Source organism: Trachemys scripta, chromosome 7 (assembly GCF_013100865.1).
Source record: "Trachemys scripta elegans isolate TJP31775 chromosome 7, CAS_Tse_1.0, whole genome shotgun sequence".
Lineage (NCBI taxonomy): Eukaryota > Metazoa > Chordata > Testudines > Emydidae > Trachemys > Trachemys scripta.
Window position 1 is genome coordinate 2183112 of NC_048304.1, and position 19150 is coordinate 2202261.

Consider the following 19150-nt stretch of genomic DNA (forward strand, 5'->3'; position numbering starts at 1 on the left):
ATAGGCTTGTCTGAGCTCCTTGACTTTCACGCGGCACTGATCTGAGTCCCTATTGTGGCCTCTCTCCATCATGCCCTTGGAGATTTTTTCAAAAGTTTTTGCATTTCGTCTTTTAGAACGAAGTTCTACAAGCACTGAATCCTCTCCCCATACAGCGATCAGATCCAGTACCTCCCTCACGGTCCATGCTGGTGCTCTTTTTCGATTATCAGCCTGCATGGTTACCTGTGCTGATGAGCTATCTGTGGTCACCTGTGCTCTCCACGCTGGGCAAACAGGAAATGGAATTCAAATGTTCGCGGGGCTTTTCCTGTCTACCTGGCCAGTGCATCCGAGTTTAGATTGCTGTCCAGAGCGGTCACAATGATGCACTGTGGGATAGCTCCCGGAGGCCAATACCATCGAATTGCGGCCACACTAACCCTAATTCGAATTGCTAAAATCGATTTTGGCACTACTCCGCTCGTCGGGGTGGAGTACAGAAATCGATTTAAAGGGCCCTTTACATCGAAATAAATAGCGTCGTTGTGTGGACGGTTGCAGGGTTAATTCGAATTAAAGCTGATAAATCCGAATTAAAGTCGTAGTGTAGACCAGGCCACAGACATACAAACTCAGAAGTGCCTCACTCACCTTATCTATTAAGTTGAGTGTAAGGCCTTTGCAAGCACAGCCAACGATGCCTTTTAGCATATGAACTGAAAGCTCAAGGATACATGGGAATATATGAAATTTTCCTTCATTACACTCTTGTTAGCCATATGCCCTCAGGTCTATTTCACATTATATAAAGAGCTACGAGTCTGATCCTGAGCAGTGCCATGTATCCTCCTCTAATATTAACGTCAAAGGTGTGAGAGAGCACAAAACCTCGCAGAACCAGGGGATTAGAGGTTTTTTAAGCACTATGGTGGTACAAAATATTAAATAAGAGTAAGCAGAAACACTGGTTCGGTACATTGAAAAGATATTTGAACTGGAATATACGAGTCTTGCAATCAATTTGGTTTAAATTAAGAAGAAAAGAATTTCTCTTCATTGTGTTATACACACACACACACGTTATAAAAGTGTGTAGGAATCAAATACCAAGATTTACAACACAGGGAAAAGTTTACCATAATGAAGTGTTTTAGAACTGTCTTCTTAATCTAGCTTCAGTTAGTAACCAGTCTGACTTTTCTTGAGCATAATTGACATAGAAAATCTCTATGGATTTTAAAGAGTTCCAAAACAGACACCATATGGTAGAGACAAGACCCCCTCATTGTTCATGATTCATTATCTCAACTTTAATTGGTTTAACCCTGAAATTCTGGGACCATATTTGAAATAATGAGGTCTCACAGGTCTAAGGTGAAAAGAAAACAAAATATACAAAAAAACCAAACAAAAACAAACCACCTCTGAGATTTTCTATTGGTTATAGTTAGCATCTGTAAAATAATTTCCCAGGAGGAATGGAACAGTATTTTTGCAAAGTTTCATCTGTCTTGCTATCACATAACTCTGTTGTACTTCCTTCCCAGTCTGTGAGAAAAAGATTAGAATGATAAGAAACAGTTCTTTAATTAAAAATGAAATAGACTGGAATGTTAATAAAGGCAGTTACCATAACAACTTGATGCAACTGTTCACTGACATGACAATCTGCTTCATTTTTATAAATATATTAGAAGCTGATGATTTTTTTCTTTTCTCTCACTAATACAAGTGATCAAAATTTTTCACATTGCAACAGAATACAAACCCAGAACTCTCCATGGCATTACCACATTTCAGATGAGATGTAAAACTGAAGTGGTGACCAGTGAGTGAAACCAAGCATCAGACCCAGCTTTCTGGTCAAATTTCAGCATAGTTAAATCACGTGCTGCCTACTTAAACTTCCCCTGTAATTTTTGTTGTAAGAAGTGTTTTTCACTTCCTTACCTAAAACGCTGTGCAGTGTTGCTGATTGCCTTTAAACCACTGAGCTGTCTTGGCTGCATTCTGAAGTAACGGTGAGCAAAGTGATTCCTATGCATACTTTGTATACATGTATAAAGAGCTAGATTAAGCTCTTAGGCTCAGCCCTGTAGGTTGCAGGTGATGGGGAGGGGTGAATCCTTCTACTCTCTTCCCTTGCCCAACTTGCAAACTGGACAGAACTCTAGCTTCCCCACCCTCCTCACAGACACAAACTGAGCAAGATTAACTTGCTGCTGATCAGGAGAGGATATGGGGTGGGGAGGGCTTCACTCCCTTGTATAACCATGAGCCTGAGGGCAGAATCTCACCCTCAGAGTTTTAGAATGAAGCGTGCTTTATCAAGTATTGCATGTATAGAGTGGCTCACCTCTTCATTGCTGTCACTTCCATAAAAGTCATCTTCCATTTGGGCTCCTCTACAGAACCCATCACTGTCCTCATTTAAATCCAAAGGAGACATGCAGCCTTCTGGCGACATATTCGGGGACTTCCCATGAGGAGCTGATCGAGGCCTCGACGAAAATGTGAAAATCTCTTTATGGCTTATTTGGTGTTCGCCTGTTTGCTTGCTTTCACTTTCAACGTCAGTATTCGGTGGCAGGGATAAATTACTGCAGGATGTATTGTGGGTAGCTACTGGCTGTCCATTGGAATCAATCTGAAAACAGTCACTGCAATTTTCAGGAAATACCCAGTCGTCTGAAATTTACAAAAGGTTAGATGTTTATTAAAATGTTTATTTTAGCATATAGTATTTAAATAAACTCTCTATAGCAGCAAAATATCAAAGTTATACAGGAAATAGATGTCATGGAAAAACCTTTATCCCACTTATGCTTATAAAGATGGAAACCAGATCATATAGCAGACATGAAAAAAGTCATGCTGCTCCCTAGTAAACTTGTAGTGTGTGAAAGATTTAACAAAATGTTTTACTGGTCACGGCTCCAGGCAATTAATTTGCAGGCCATAATCTGTTTCAGTTGTAATAATATGCAAGGAATTTACAAATCTGAAATTACAATTAACACCTCTCTAACAGTTAAGAATCCTATGTAGTTCCATTACAGCATATTTATTATACTTTGTCACTGATGGTGTTTTTTCAATAGATTTTTTGTGAACAGGATTTTCTAAAAAGTCACACGTGCTATGCAGAAAGTTCAAAAAGTTATTGAACCCGCCACTCCCACCTCCACTAAAATCCCATACTTTGTTTTAGGCCCAGAAGACTGGTTTAAATTTAAATATGAAACTACAGCTCAGCTGAAAAATGGTGTAAACACGAAAAGCCCATTTTTACACTCACCTTGTTAAGATATATTTTACTGTTTGGATAGTAGAGAAAAACGTGTCAATCTGATAGATTAAGGTGCATCTCAAATAGCATATGAGAAAAGGAGAATTGTTCAAGTATGCAACACTCTTTTCTCTTCATTAAATGTAGCGTAGTGTGGATAAGTTACTGTGAAACTCACTGGCTTCATAAACCAGCATTACCATCACCAACATAAAAATATAAACCTCCCCATAAAGTGCTAAGATTGTAAGGCTGAAGTAACCCTTTAAATAGCAGCAACATGCCTTGCTACTGCTGAACAGAGTAACAAGGATTAGACTATTAATATGGAATTCAAGCTACTCTCCATAGTTTAACAACATATTCAAATTACCTGCTCAGGCGGGCTCAGGGAACGGGTGGAGCAGCTACAGGAGCTCTATTTGGAAACCCTTGGTTTCTGGACTAAAGCAGCTGAAGAAAATTGGATGAGAAATCCAGAACGAATAGCAACCTTGGAGAAGTAACTATCTTCTGACTGGTTTGCTCCATACCTGCTGTGATTTTTGCAGTACTATCCAAATTGGCTATTGTCAAAAGAAGGGCCTAGCTCTACCAGACTCCAGATGAGGTGGGAGTAGGAACCTAACTCTAAAAGATAATTTCTACTAGTAAACTGGCCAAAGGAGTTGGGGGATTAATACCAGCTACTTCTCTACTTGTCTTGCACATGAGTTGTCCCTGGTACATCAATAAACCGCTTTGTTCAAGGACAGATTGTCTGAAGGTCTCTTTAAACCATAGCCTATGAGATTCAGAAGCCCAAGACATTTTTCAGTAATCTCTTTAGATCAAGTTGATAGAGGCTGGCCTATAAATCAAGGTAATCTGAAGTACCATTTTCTAAAAAAGTCTACTGTCTAGAAATTATGCAGAAATAGCATATCTGTAAATGGCAAAAAAAAAACCCCAAAAAAACAGGGATCTAAGATATGGTAGCATCTATGTGAGATGACTACCCAAATAATCTCTTTAATTTGATTTAAAAAATCTAGACTGTTCTTTCAGGAGCCATGTCAAATAAGTGAGAACACTCTGGGGGTCCTTTCATCTCTTGTGCAAAGTATGATACTTTTCTGCTCTGACCCATGTCTATGAGATCACGTGGTATTAGTCTTTGAAAAAAGAAAAGTTCTCCATTCTGTGCTAACCTAAAATGAGTTCAAGATTATCTGATAACACATTTTTCTCTAGAGACACAAGGTGGGTGAGGTAATATCTTTTATTGGACCAGTAAAAGACATTATCTTACCCGCCTTCTCTCTAACATCCTGGGACCAACAGAGCTACAACAACACCGTGTACATTTTTCTCTGTCACACAAGTGGAAATTAAAGTTAGACATTACCCAAAGCTGCACGTTGAAGCCATCAGAGAAAACACTAACTTTCTTTCTACTTTTCTACAGTACTAATCATCTTGCACTAACAAATCATTTCTGAGTTTCTAGAGATAGTCACTACATTTTAGTATATATTTAAAAACTATATTGTTTAAAGTAATTATTCTTTCTAAAAAAGCCCTCAAAAGAATAGTGAAATTACATGAACTTTTCACAAGAGGTTGCTGTCAAGATGCTCTAGAGCTAAAGATATTTTGAGACTTTTTTTTTTTCAACACCAGATTTGATTTTGTGATTTTTTGGAATCAAGAAATATCTTGCCCTAACTAAATACATTAAGGCAGCACTCTCTAAGGCTATTATGAATGCTGACTTACTCTCCTCTACACTTCAGCACAGCATTCCCTGCTGATGTAAATACACTCTAACCCCCTCCTGGGGAGTGAAGAGTTGCTATTACTATTACCATTAATAGCAACTGCCAACCTAACTTTCTGAATGGAGGATAAGTTATCTCTTTGTGGAGGAGGGTTAGTACCTATCACTTAGTAGGGGTGTGTCTGGGGTCCCCTTCAACCAATCACAGTTCTTCATCATTTCTTGATGACTTGTGATTTTACATGAGTTTTGAATTAACTCGATAATTTAGAGGCGATACAAAGAACACTTTTATTTGGCCATCACTTAAAGTAATAAAAATAACTTCTGAGATCAATTTCTTGCAGTTAGCACTAATCATGGAATCCCAAATTCCAGTTCTTGGTCCCTGTGCCGTGGGGAGGAGACCTCTGGGCTGCGATCTCACCTACTTGCGCTCACTTGTCAAAATTCATATCCAGAATGATTTGCAGATGGGTTGCTCCCAATCAGGCATGCTAGGCACAGTGACTATGTCCGCTTTTCTCAAATTGGAAGTTGGGGATCTGACATGGGTTGCATGAGCAGGGCACTGCAGCAAAATCACCGTCAGGTGGCTGCTAGGAATCATGGAGACAGAACAAGGAAAGGAAATAAGACATCCTGCTTCCTTCTGCTGCTGCTACAACTTCCCCATATCTGCTCTGCTACAGTTTCTTATTCTCCCTCACCGCCTGCCCAGGCCTATTCTACTCCATGGAAGTTCTGCTTAAAGATGATGAGGAGCAACTTGCCTTGACTCCGCAGCTCATGCGTTCCTTACCATCTTCAGGTGGCATTTCCCTGAAGCAGAATGCAGTGTGACCAGAGGGGATGAACTGAAGCTCCACTGCCTTCCCCCAACACCCTAGCAGCACCTGCCATCCCAAAGAATCCACCCCCTCTATCCAGGCCCCAGCATCTACTACCCAAATTTCTCCCAGCACCATCTACTGTCCAGCAGCACCCTCTAAGAAAACTAGCCCCTTTTTCTTTGCCAGGATCTCAGTCCCGTTATCCTTTGCAGCCACAATGGATTATGGGATGTGACCTAAAGGATTGTAGGACTGGAATCATCACAAAAAAACATGCCTGATTTTATGAACCCAGGTGGTGAAACTCCTGGACTGTGGTATTAAAGTTTTCAACTTACTGAATGGTTCAACATGATACAACCAAAAAGATTGTCTCCAGTACTCATCTGAGTGTGTGTGGTAAAAGTGATTCAAATGCATGCAAGCTGTGGAAAAGAAACCCTCTCATTCTTACAAAAAAATTATATTATGCAGTAAAATAAATGAAGTGAGATTTTATATCGTTTACATGTTTTGGCCAATATTTACATCCTTAGACACAGGTGCACTGACCAAACTGAACTGTTTATGTGAGGAGAAAATAAAACATTCTGCTGGAAACAACATTATCTTGAGTATATATATACTCAAGATAATGTTGTTTCCATATATATATATATATAAAATCTTGTGCTCATGGAGAAAAAAAGAGTAACTCTTATCCATACAGCATAGAGGTTTGAAGGAAAATCTCACAGCCATTTTAATCTTTCCAGCAATCTGAAATTTTCAAAAGGTAAAACTCAGTTCTCACCACGAATACTTTATGAAATTGTATCTGAAACTATCGAGTTTTACTGACACGGGGCAACGCTGTTGTGTGTTCACTCCTTAATGATTAAAACATGTCTACATCAAGAGCACTGGAAGGAGCCCAGTGTAAGAGATTTTAATGTGTTAAATGGCTGCAGAGCTAATTAAAACTTTCAGATAAATTAATCAGTTTTCCAGCTGCAGTACAGATCTGTTATAAAGTCAGAACTTGTAAAGCTACTGGCAGAAAAGATGGTGAAGATCGCATGAGCAGTGGGGCTCTGGAGTCAAACCCGTCTTGAATAAATGAAGGATCAAAATATAAAAAGGCAACTTTCAGTAAGAACTATTGTCTAGTGGTTAGAGAAGGGGAACTGGCCAACAGGCCACACTCCTGGGTCCTATACCTGGCTCTGTCAGACACATTCCAGGATGGACAAAAATCTATGATTTTTTAAAATATCAGGCCTTTAAAATTTAAATTAAATACAGGTTTATTTTTTTGTAAAATAAACCTATTTAAAATTAATTTGGAATTATTATAACATATGTTAAGGCCTAAAATTATTATAATATATTACAATAATTTAAATTAATGTTAAAAAATATGAAGCCGTACATGTTTGCTGGCAAGTTTTAAAAGAAACTCAAACCCACTGAGCTGGGGGAAGTCACTGGCTAAGCACCTCAAACCAGCTTTGGACAGCAGTGGCCTCTTCTGAAAATGCAGAGAGAATATTTTCTTCTTGTCAGTTTATTCAACTAGTTCAGTTGAATCTATGAATAAAAACTCGGTCTGAGAGGATAAAATCTACAACTTCTAAAATCTTGAAGGACATGTTGATCAGAAACAGTCAGTTCAATTCCTATCTACAGATAATATTTCCTTTGTTTAACAAATCACAGTTTTAAATGCAAAATATGTTTTGATAATGGATGGATATGGTAGCAGCCAGCCTGCTGATCACTGGAGACGGGGGTTTCTTGGAATGTAAGGACGTCGACGTTATGCGTCTTCAATGTGTTTGCAATATACTCGCACTTCACCCAAGAAATGTTAAGTTGGAGGATCCTTGTTGCAGAACCTATCTGGCATGTTACTTGGCCCTGAAGATGGCCATTATGGTGGCTTGAGTTGCTCTGAAGACCGGGAGATTGTTGATCAATGTTCGATCACCAGATTGATGGCATTAGTCATGATTTCTTACTTAACAGAGTGGGCCGTGTGAAGGTTGCCATCATGCGCTAACGCTTTTCAATGTTTACACGAGTGACATGCCTCCAATGAAGCCATGCAAATTTGCATATGCGGATGATGTTGCCCTGGCAATCCAAGCAGCCACCTTCAGTGACATCGAGTCCACCTTGAACAAGGACCTATCACCATGGAGGAATATTTCCAGAAATGGAGGCTCAAGCCAAATCCTCACAAAAAAACAGTCACTGCATTACATCCGAAAAACAGGAACACTAAGTGCCCTGAAAGTAACCTTCTGTGGCAACTCTGTGTGACATGACCCCACTCCGACCTATCTGGGAGTGAAGCTAACCTTCCATGACCATCTGAAGAAGGTAGCTGCCAAGATGAAGACAATGTCGATCTGGTCCAGAAACTGGCAAGCACAAGCTGGGGAGCATCAGCATCAGTGTTACAGACATCAGCGATAGCCCTTGTGTACTCTGTAGTTGAGTACTGAACACAGGTAAGGAGCAGAAGTAGCCATACTTGACTTGATGATGTCCAACTAACCATTATAATATATAATAATTAATGGAGATACCCCATCTCCTAGAACTGGAAGAGACCTTGAAAGGTCATCGAGTCCAGCCCCCTGCCTTCACTAGGCAGGACTAAGTACTGATTTTTGCCCCAGATCCCCAAGTGGCCCCCTCAAGGATTGAACTCACAACCCTGGGTTTAGCAGGCCAATGCTCAAACCACTGAGCTATCCCTCCCACACTGTACCAGTCCAATGCCGTACATCACTGGAACCCTCAAATTGACCCCAACACACTGGTCTTCCAGTGCTGTCACACATTGCTGTCCCATCCATTCACTGCAATGCTGCAACCCTATGGGAATTCCAGAGGATCTTGGAAAATAAACATCTTCCCATCCACCAGGACCTTAACAATGTCCCTCTCCACTGCTTGAAGTCACGTAAGCCCTTTTGGACCCACGCATTTAACCTTCAACAGTGCAACTTCAACCCTGATGAAGCTTGGAAAGTTGAACACATTTCACAAGAAGTCATAAATAAACACCTTGTGGAAGACCCAACGCAGAAGATCCCTGATTTCGATCTCCCACAAAGCTCATGGGCCACCCTAAACCATATCCACACAAACCATGGCAGATACAGATACTTACTATACTAATGGAAAATTAAAGACTCTCCAGTGTGCGACTGAGGTCACCCAGAACAGACCACGGAACATATAACTCAATGCCCAATTCACAAATATGGAGGAGGCATCACATCAATACATAGATGTAATTATATGTCTTAACCATCTAAATGTAAAATTGTAGTTGTTGCTCTACATTTACATTAGCCATATGAAAAAAAGATTACTTTTTATACAGCACATTAAGTGTAGTTTTATTTAACTAATAAAAAAAAAAATCTTAAAATGCTTTTTGTGCATTTCAATTTCTATCCAAGCAGGTCTTAACCCAGATTACGAGTAAAAAATTAATAATCTAGTAAATAAAAAAACGCATCATTCATCATTTCTAACAAATAAAAATGTAAATATTGAGAATCAGAATCAATGTAAGTTAAGCTAGACAGTAGCTTAAATAAATGTATATAGATATAGGGGCAAATTTAGGTGTTGCTATGCTCAGTGCCGCAATACCTATCTTATTGAGGAGCCTAAATCTCATTTTCAGAAGTGATTTAGGCACTTAAGAGCCTAAATCCCATTGACTGCCAATGATATGTAGGCTCCTAAAACTGTTAGATGTTCAGTGGTGAGCGCAGCAATGCCTCATTAGCATTAAAAATCTGGGCTATAGTCTGCCCTCCTGGTTAGCAAAAAGAAGCACAACATTTAGTGTAAAGGCTATATGTAGCTGCAACTCAACATGTTTTAATGGTTATCAACCAACAAGAATCAGCTTTTTTCTTTAGGAAAATAATTAAAAAGTAGAAAGGCAAAGAAATATTAAAACTGATGATTTGAATCAGGGTTTCCTGCTTAAATCAAGGTTTCATGATTAAAATCCATCCACCGGACACATTCTTTGGCAACTTCTCTGTATTTCATTTACTCAGTGCAGTGAATGTAATAATACATACTCGAATGTATGTAAAAGTGTTTGAAATCCCAATATCAAAAGGCAATGCAGAAGTGTAAAGGTCTATTGTAAAAGATCTTGTATATCTAGAGAGTCATTTAACCTTACTTTTCTAATGCTTTGCTTTCACTAGACTGCCTTTGTTTGCTAAGAATCAGGAAGTTTAACTTTTTTGGAAAAGCCAAATGGTGCTCTCCAGAGATGTTCATTAAGTGTACTCAATTTAGTAATAAGTTAAGCACAAACACACTGCAAATATATTAGCTTATTTACTATATTACTGATATCTAGGGTAATATGCAGTGCAAAAATATGAAAATATAGAAGACTGTAGAATGACATTTTACACTGGTTATGTAGTTCAACAACTTGTGAGACCTGTGGCTAATGCAGCATCGTTAATTGTCTACAAGTGAACGAGATGATGTGTTCTAGACCAAACCAAATCCTTTTATCTCTCACCCACTAATTATACTGGCATCTCTTTTTGCCTCAAGTATTTCCATATCAATTGTAATGAATAATTTGGTATATCGTCTTAGGAAAATATGTAAATTATTGTGTAATCACAATATTGCAGCAAACAAGATAAATGCAAGAATGATCACCTAAACATCTAATTAGTGTCTCTACACAGTCAGATTTATGCTAGAGCTTCTAATTGCAACCTAACATTTTAATGAAGGTTTCAACATTGTATAAATAAGACTGACAAACTATAAACAATATTCATTCATTTTATTTCTTCCCTCGCTCAAAAACAATTTACCTTTGTAAAAGTACTGCACACCTGCAAGGGAAGATATGTTTATGTGGTCTCTGCTACAAATCTGAAGAATTTCCATTATAAACAGCAATGGCAACACCACAAGGTAATATTGGGGATCCTTTAATAGGAGACAATCACAAATGAAAAAAACACTAGTGATATTTAAAATGTTAACCTTCATTCTGTATAGGGCACCATAAAACACATTTTCTTTATATGGAGAACTGAAAAATGTAAAATATGTTTTTCTTCAGGCAGCCTTTTCAGTACGGGCTTGATCCCAATTTTTCCTACCGAAGTCAGTGGCAAAACTTCCCATGACTTGAGTGACAGCAGGATCTTAACCTTTTTAATGATCTATTTGCAGGTTAGTAGCTGGAAATTTATTTCCTACCAAAAGAGGATTTCATTTAAAACATACTAAAAGATTTAAAAAGCATCTTTCATGAACAAGAAGAAAAAGGCAAAAACTCAAGCAGATGAGTATTGTGACAGGTTGGTTAATAAAAACAAACACTCTGGAAACTCTAACCTGTTTGGTTAAATGATTGCTGCAGCATCTGAGGTTTAGTGTTTCTACACTGTTCACTCTTTTATACGAAAGCACAGAGAGCTTAACTGTTGGCTTATCTTCATTCCTGTAATGTCTCGTGCCTTGATGAGAATATAGTCATGTTTTTAAGAGTCATTTTTTTCTTTAGCTTATTTTTTAAAAACTGTTTGTTTTTAAAATGTAAATGTTAAAGAGATGAATTTGGTCAGAGATGGGTGGAAGTATTTGTGTTCTTTGATTTGATACCAGTAATATAGGTGCATTTCCCTTTCTTTTGTAAGTAGTTTCTGTACAGTGTTTTTAAGTAACTAGTCAAATTTCCTTTCTAAGGTTGTATGTGTGAAGCAGTGATGTTTTATTTAAAATGATGAGGCTCTACATTCATTATTGGATATTTTTTCTTTCAAATGAGATGTGTGGACAGACTCCTTCTCTGTTTATGGTTCTTCCTACAGATTGCCTGTCAGTCCCTCATGGTGGGTGGGCCTTCCTACCTGCAGTCTTTGAAGGCAGGTCAGAGCACAGTCCAGCAGAAGGCCCCTCCCCTTCTCAAAAGAGCTACCTGCTGGCATCCCTTTCAAATAGACGATCACAAGGCTGAACGATAAAGGCAACTATGCACATTAAAACTTCTTCATATATAGAAAAGAAACCCAAGTTTGTGAACTGGGCTAGCTGTGCCGAAAGCAACAGCCAAGATATGAGGATAGGCTGGGATTGCTAGACATGCTATCTTAGAGAACAGAAGTTACTGGGTGGTTCGGTGCCTTTTCAGGCCTGCTTTCAAATATAGTCCACACTATGCAGAATCCAAATTTACCCCATTTCCTGGCACTGTTTTATTAACACATAAATTAACAATAAAATAAAATGCATCTCAAGCCCTCTCCCCAGGTTGGCTGCGCCTTTGGACTGCTCAGCCCCACTCCCTTGATCAGGGGTGGGCAAAGTTTTTGGCCTGAGGGCTGCATCGGGTTTTGGAAATTGTATGGAGGGCCGGTTAGGGGACTCTGTGCCTCCCCAAACAGCCAGGCGTGCCCCCCCATCCCCTCCTGCTTCTTGCCCCTGACGCTTCCCTCCCCCGGACTCCTGCCCCATCCAACCCCCCCGTTCCCTGCCCTCTGACCGCCCCAACCCCTATCCACACCCCTGCCCCCTGATCACCACCCCGAATTCCCTTGCCCTCTATCCAATGCCCCTGCTCTCCACCCCCTTACCACGCTGCCAGGAGCACCAGTGGCTGGCGGCACTAGAGCCGCGCTGTCCAGAGCACCAGGACAGGAGCCCGGCTGGAGTCATCCACGCCACCGCGCAGCACTGAGCACTGGGTCAGGCCCCGGCTCTGCAGCTGCGCTGCCCCAAGAGCTCACAGCCCCGCTGCCCAGAGCACTGCACCAGCGGCGGGGCGAGCTGAAGCTGCGGGGGAGGGGGAACAGCGGGGGAAGGGCCAGGGGCTAGCCTCCTGGGGCAGGAGCTCTGGGGCTGGGCAAAAGGGGCCCGCAGGCCGGATATGGCCCGCGGGCCGTAGTTTGCCCACCTCTGCCCTAGATCCTCCTCTCTCGAGCCACTTCTACCTCCCTTATATCTGGGTAGAGTAACAAGCATTAATACTTATGGCCCTATTGTGTTAGGTACTAAACAAATAAATGATAAAAAGACAATCCATGACCCAGATTGCTCACAATCCAGGTAAACAGAGAGTCATTTAACATTCTTCAGAAGGATCATCTTTTGTTAAGGGGTGTTTGAGGCAAACAATGATTGAAAGCCATAATGGAAATTATATATGCATCCGAAGAAGTGGGCTGTAGTCCATGAAAGCTTCTGCTCTAATAAATTTGTTAGTCTCTAAGGTGCCACAAGTACTCCTGTTCTTTTTGCAGATACAGACTAACACGGCTGCTACTCTGAAAAATGGAAATTATGTTTCAGTACTATTGTCTCCGTGGGGCAATATCAAATCCCTTGAGAACACCGTGAGCATCAAACAAAACACAGATATATTAGACTGAGTTACCGATGATTTTCCCCTTGTCTCAGTTTGAGTATGTTTGAGGTACTGTCCACACTGGGGTTAGGTATCTGTAAGGTAATTTTTTTTGTCACAATAACATGCTTGTCTAGACACTGCAAGAGAAGTATGAAAGTGTATGAAAGGGTTTTTGGCAGGGAAAGGAAGACAACAGGAGACATAATGAGTAGCCTGACTCTTTGTTAACAAGTAAGTGGTATAATATGTATTAACCACTCAGCTTTAAAAAATGAAACTGGGTCTATGCAGGGACCATAAGAATTAAAACCAGAAACTATTATCTAGGATGAGTAAAAGTTCCACTTTCTTAATGATTGGGTTCTTTGGTGTTAAATTGAATAAGGGCTTAAAGAATAATTTATTTTTAGTTCCTTCTCTTTAATCATGAAAGCATGGAGGTTTTTTATTTACGCATTGCTCTGGTACACTTTGTTTAATCCTGAAAATCTTTATCAATGCTCTAAAGCAATTCTGTTGCACAGTGTCTGATTTCCATAATCCCTGCAGCACACACATTTATATTTTATGTGGGCTGGTTCAGAATCCTTTGAAATTTACAACACGCAGAGAGAGTTTCTTACCCTGGATAGAACAGAGATGTAAAATAACATAAAATTAGTGCCATACCATTGATTATCTCAGGTCTTTTTTTGCCAGCATTTTTAAAACATAATCTTCTCCGTCCATTCTTGTCTGCTGATGGTTCTCAGAGTGATGTAGCAGGGTCCACATAGCACAGCAAGCTAGTGCACTATAGATTCATACCCTGGCTTGCTGAGCGGTAATTTACTGTGAAGACAAGCCCTTAGCTAGTCCTGTATCTATTTCTTACTTTTTGATATTTGTGATTTAACAACATTATATTCCTTCACAATACAGACTCTCCTGCTGGATTTCTTGCCAAAGAAATGAATACAATTACATCTAAAAGAACTTTGTTAAAAGAACAATAAGACTGCAAGGTCAAGCACTGAATTAGAAAATGCCGGAATTAAAGATGGTTGTGAAATCTTTATTCATCCCCCTTGCACATACATCATACATTCATACAGTTTAAGGTCAGAAGGGACCATTAAATCAACTAGTCTGACATCCTGTTCATCATAGGCCAAAAAATTTCACCCAGTTACCCCTGCACTGAGCCCAATAACTTGCATTACTCTTGCCCAGCATCACCTAGGATGTCTGAGGAACAGTCAGGAATAGAACCAAGCTTTTCTGAATCTCAATCCGATGACTTAAACACACAATAACATTCTCTCTCTTCCTGCAAACCTCTGCCTCATTCGCTGTCCCTCCACAATACACTGAACGAAGCAGGGTACTTTTGCACAAGTAGTATGCAGCTAAAGGAGTAACTATTAGCAGTAGTAGGATGCTGTGTTCTGTGGAAAAGCCATTAGAGGGATACACCACACACCCTTTTCCAGCTGTTTACTTAACTAGTTGCTAGATAGCAGAAGAATGCAGGAAGTCAGGATTGCTGGGTTCTATTCCTTGTTCTGGAAGGGAGTGTTATCTAGTGGTTACAAGAAGCACAGCCAAACACACAGATTTGGCACATTCCTTCTGAAAAGTAGTGTTGCAAAGGGGATGAGACTTGGGTTTGCCATATTAGAAATGTGGTTGTAGTTCTAGAGAGTACCTTGTAGTTACCCCACCTACAGTGTGTGTGTGTGTGTGTGTGTAATTATACTTGCTTTTCTCTAAGATAGGAGGTATGAAGCATTGCTCAATAATAAGGGCTGTGAAGTGAACATAATGATTGGCAATTTAGTGGAAGAGCTTAGGCTAGAATTCATGGTCTTCTGGATCCCAGCACAGCATACTTTCTTCTGGATCAGAGAGTTTGTTGCAGCTGCTGCTTCGCTTGTGTGCTACCTAGAGTCATATAGGGAGCTCCTTGGAGCTGGGAGGAGGCTCACAGCAGATGGGTGTTTGGAGATTTTTATCAGCCAGCTTCTTATAATTTGGCCAAATAGGGTTGAATTTTCCTGAGGACAGCAAAAGACACCTCGCTGCCCCCACAGGTATCCCCCTGCCAGATCTCACATACTTACTCCAAAGCATGGAGGTGTTAGAACTCTTCACATAGATGGTTAGAAACATTTTTAACACTGGTAAAACATCCTAGTTTCCCCTAGCTTCATTTTCAGAGATTGCAGAATTATCTTCACTGACTTTCAAAAATAATTCAGCCTGAGGCAAGCCTGGAAATTTTTAGCTGAGGTGGTTAAAGTTTGGCAGTTATATGCAACTGAAAAGAATGGGGCTTATAATGGAAAGTGTCAGGCATCCTTAACATCACCAACTCTGCCTATAATATCACCATCAGCATTATGATTTCATTCATGGTAGGATCAAATACGAAGACAACAAACCATTGTTTACCACAAGTGTCTTCAATAATTAGCAAGCTTGACAAAAACGTGAAAATCAAGAGACTAAGAGACTCACGTTTAAGTGAAATGCGAAAGCTTTTTGCAGCTGGAAAGTCTGGCTTTAAACAAGCTGTTAGATATTATTGCTATAGATCAGTTTTCGCATGTTGTTCACATTAGTTTCTTACCGTTTTGACTTGTAATCTGATTTGTTTGGTGAATATTTTCTTTGTCTCCTTGATCAAAAGCCGTATAGAACAGTGAGGGAGACAGTCCAGATCTCTTGGTATCTCGTATTGACTCGCTTCCTTTTTCTAATGTTAGTTGTTGGCATGATCTGCTACTTCGGCTACCCAAGGACTTTGTTATCTTTAAGAAAAAAAATCTGAATGAAAGGTAATGTAACAGCTTTAAAATTAGCTCTCTAAACTAAACTAAACTAAAAACAGATTTTGGATAAAGTTTATTTTTCACAATAGATTTTCCTCAGCCTATTTTATTTTTTACATTAACTTTGCAGGAAAAAAAAAATCTAGGTACCCATGTCACCTCATCCTTGCTTAGGGCTACTTTCTCACATTAAACCCAATGCCTGGCATCTTAAAAATCCTGAGCTCCACCAAGTTTTGCCTAAGTGTAAAATGCATTTTAGGATACAGTTGAGCAAAATGAATGTCTCAAAAAATTTGAGATCTCTACAGTGCTTGCATCTGGGTTAATGACAGACAGTGCCAAAAGTAACCATTAGATACTTTTTCAGCAAAGGTGTAAACACTCTGAAAATAAGAGAGAGAACTGTGTGTTGGGAAAGGGAGGGAAAAATTAACAGGAGAGGGGAAGAAATGGAGGCAAAGGAAGATAGAGATGTGCCATGCCAGAATTAATTTAAAATTAAGCCCATGCTCAAGTTGATTCCATTCCTCATCCATACAAAGCTGATATTTCAAGCCTATAACAATATCACATATTTATTATGACAATCACTGAGGTTTATAAGAAGTTTCTCTTACAGTGCATTTTACCCTGTAGCAGGTTCCCTCTGCATAGAGGTTTTGTCCTGAGTTGTTGGGACATATACCGTAGGCGCAGGGAGATGTTTACTGCATCTTATGGGACATTGTTGGTGAGAAGCACAGATGTGCATCAGGATATGGGTGAAACTATAAAAGGAATTGGGTGACATTACTGGTGCGACCTCTACCAGAGGATTCTCTGTAGTGAAAAGCTACAAATAGGAGGCTACTATTATGCAGAGGCTGGGGATATCTTTTGGGGTTATAGTAGCATAGATGACCCACTAGAATGCATTTAATATTTTTATGTGGGTCTGCTACATATTGATCATTCATCGTTTTAACACTTCAGATTTTGATATGGAACCAATTAAGGCACTTTACAATTTATTAATCAGACTAAGAACCTCAATTTTTCCTCCCTTTCCCTTCTCAAGAACCACTGTTCCTCTGCAGGAGCTGGTTTCTCTCAATCTCTCCTGTTGAAGGTGTTCGGCTGTGTATAAATAATTAAATAATTATTGGACTAGGGAGTTGAAATTTGGTCTCCCATCTGCTAGGTCAACGCTCTACCACCAAGCTATAGAGTTATTCTTGCTCTCTTTCCGTAGCCCAAGCACTATTCATTGTCACAATGAATCACCCACTCACTACATATGTGAATGCAGAGTTTGCCTCTTGCATGATGGCCCTGTTACTATGGAAAGATTCCACTTAAACACATGGAAAAATCTTGCTTTTGTCAAACTTCATTCCTACTTTTACTTACAAAAACATAAAAATTTAGCACTTTAAAAATAAACTGTATGAGAAAAATAAATATTCTCAAGAGAAAAAAAATTTATTCTGAAGAAAACCTTTTTGCAAAACATTTTTTCTTCCATCATATACAAACACAATCTGGAATTTGGCTCTCAAGAGATAATAACTGCAATTGTTCCTTTCAGATAGGTGGTACTGGTTTGTGATAGTTTAACCCTTCTTCCTACCTCTCCAGATACCCTGGTGTTGAATCTTCTGCCAGAAGGTGGAGGTGGTCCAAGGACCTTGGATCCAAATGCAATGTGAGACACATCTTGATTTTTACTGTTGTGTGTACTGCCTTGTCCTCTATTAATTAACTGGTCTACTTAAAAAAAAAAAAAAAAAAAAAGACACCTTTTCAAACATGATGCTTTAGACTGAAAATATTTATAAGCATGATATATCACAGTATTTGACACAATAGCAAATTTTTATTTCTTCATTCTTGCTTTTCTATTCATTTAAATCATTATTTCATAAATCATATAGGAAAAAATCATACTTCTAAGAAATAATTATGTATCTTTCTAACACCACAACAGGGATATATATTACTGCTGACAAAATACAAATGTATCCCCTTCCTTTTCCATTTGACAGTGTGCCCAGTGCAACAGATACTATAAACACATGGAATAGTCAAAGAATATTATATCATCATTATAAATGATTCATGTACCTTTACCTAGGGATTGTATTCTGGCTCCATGCGGGAGTTACAGGTTTTCCTGCAGGAAGTAAAATCACTGGGGAGTGTTGGGGTATCATTAAAAGCAACACAATAGCAAAGCCCTGGACTTTGAAAGAAAAAGTCATGTTTAAAGAAGATAAGAAATGCTGACAATAAAGTATCATCATGTTTTCCATAACTCCTCCTCCTCTTTCTAATAATTAAGGGCAGAAAGGATAATACACATATGCTGACTTATACCATTGAAATAGAAAATGAATTGTTAATGGTAAGATTAAGAGCTTCGATAGCTATATTTTTAATTATTTGTAATTATGTGGAGTGAATGAGTACAGATGAGGTAATGCTGATGTCAAGTCCTTGCTGGCATAAGTGTGGTTTTGTCAATTCATCCTTTACACAGAATTTCTAATCTGCTTAAACTGTTATTGGTGACAGAATAAAGGTCACATGTTGTGTTGGAAGAGATAAGTAAGAAGATATAGCATGTAATGATAAATACTTCCCCCCACCTTTTTTTTTCTGGGCAGACCCCAAGGCAGGGTGACACAAAAACATGACCCAGAAACTGCAAAACCAGTCAGAAAAATACAGAATTTGGGTAATTGAAGCTTGCACATGCGTAATGTCTGGGTTACGTAAAATCAAGAGGGTTGATGTGCTAACAGCCTATTGGATGAAGATCGCAATCTGTAACACAGAAAAGTATGAAAGACCTAAGTGAATGTGGATCCAAACTGGAGAAACACTAGACCAGAAACTGAAGAACGGGACTGAACGACCAGACCAAGGGATCAGCGGCAGTGATGACTATCATGGAAGGTAGAAGAACTTCCTGGTGCCCCAGAATGTGGTAACTTGGACCCATTTACCAATTCGGTCTTGTCTTATTATTTATCTGGTATAACTGTACATGCAGACACTATTATTGACAATAATGCTGTCTGA

At 39.3% G+C, this 19150-nt stretch overlaps 1 protein-coding gene across 7 annotated transcripts in view; it reads right to left on the reverse strand.

The window, feature by feature from the left end:
• CFAP20DC (CFAP20 domain containing) overlaps positions 1-19150 on the reverse strand; it is a 174086-nt gene that overhangs the window by 83803 nt on the left and 71133 nt on the right. For 5 of the 7 annotated variants that reach the window (XM_034776221.1, XM_034776223.1, XM_034776224.1 and 2 more), the window contains 3 exons: positions 17697-17836; positions 15883-16063; positions 2339-2670 (listed from right to left, as the gene is read on the reverse strand). In XM_034776221.1, coding sequence (XP_034632112.1) covers positions 2339-2670; positions 15883-16063; positions 17697-17836 — 653 coding nt within the window. The remainder of the gene's footprint in view (positions 1-2338; positions 2671-15882; positions 16064-17696; positions 17837-19150) is intronic. The other 2 variants (XM_034776218.1, XM_034776220.1) reach the window with 1 other exon arrangement.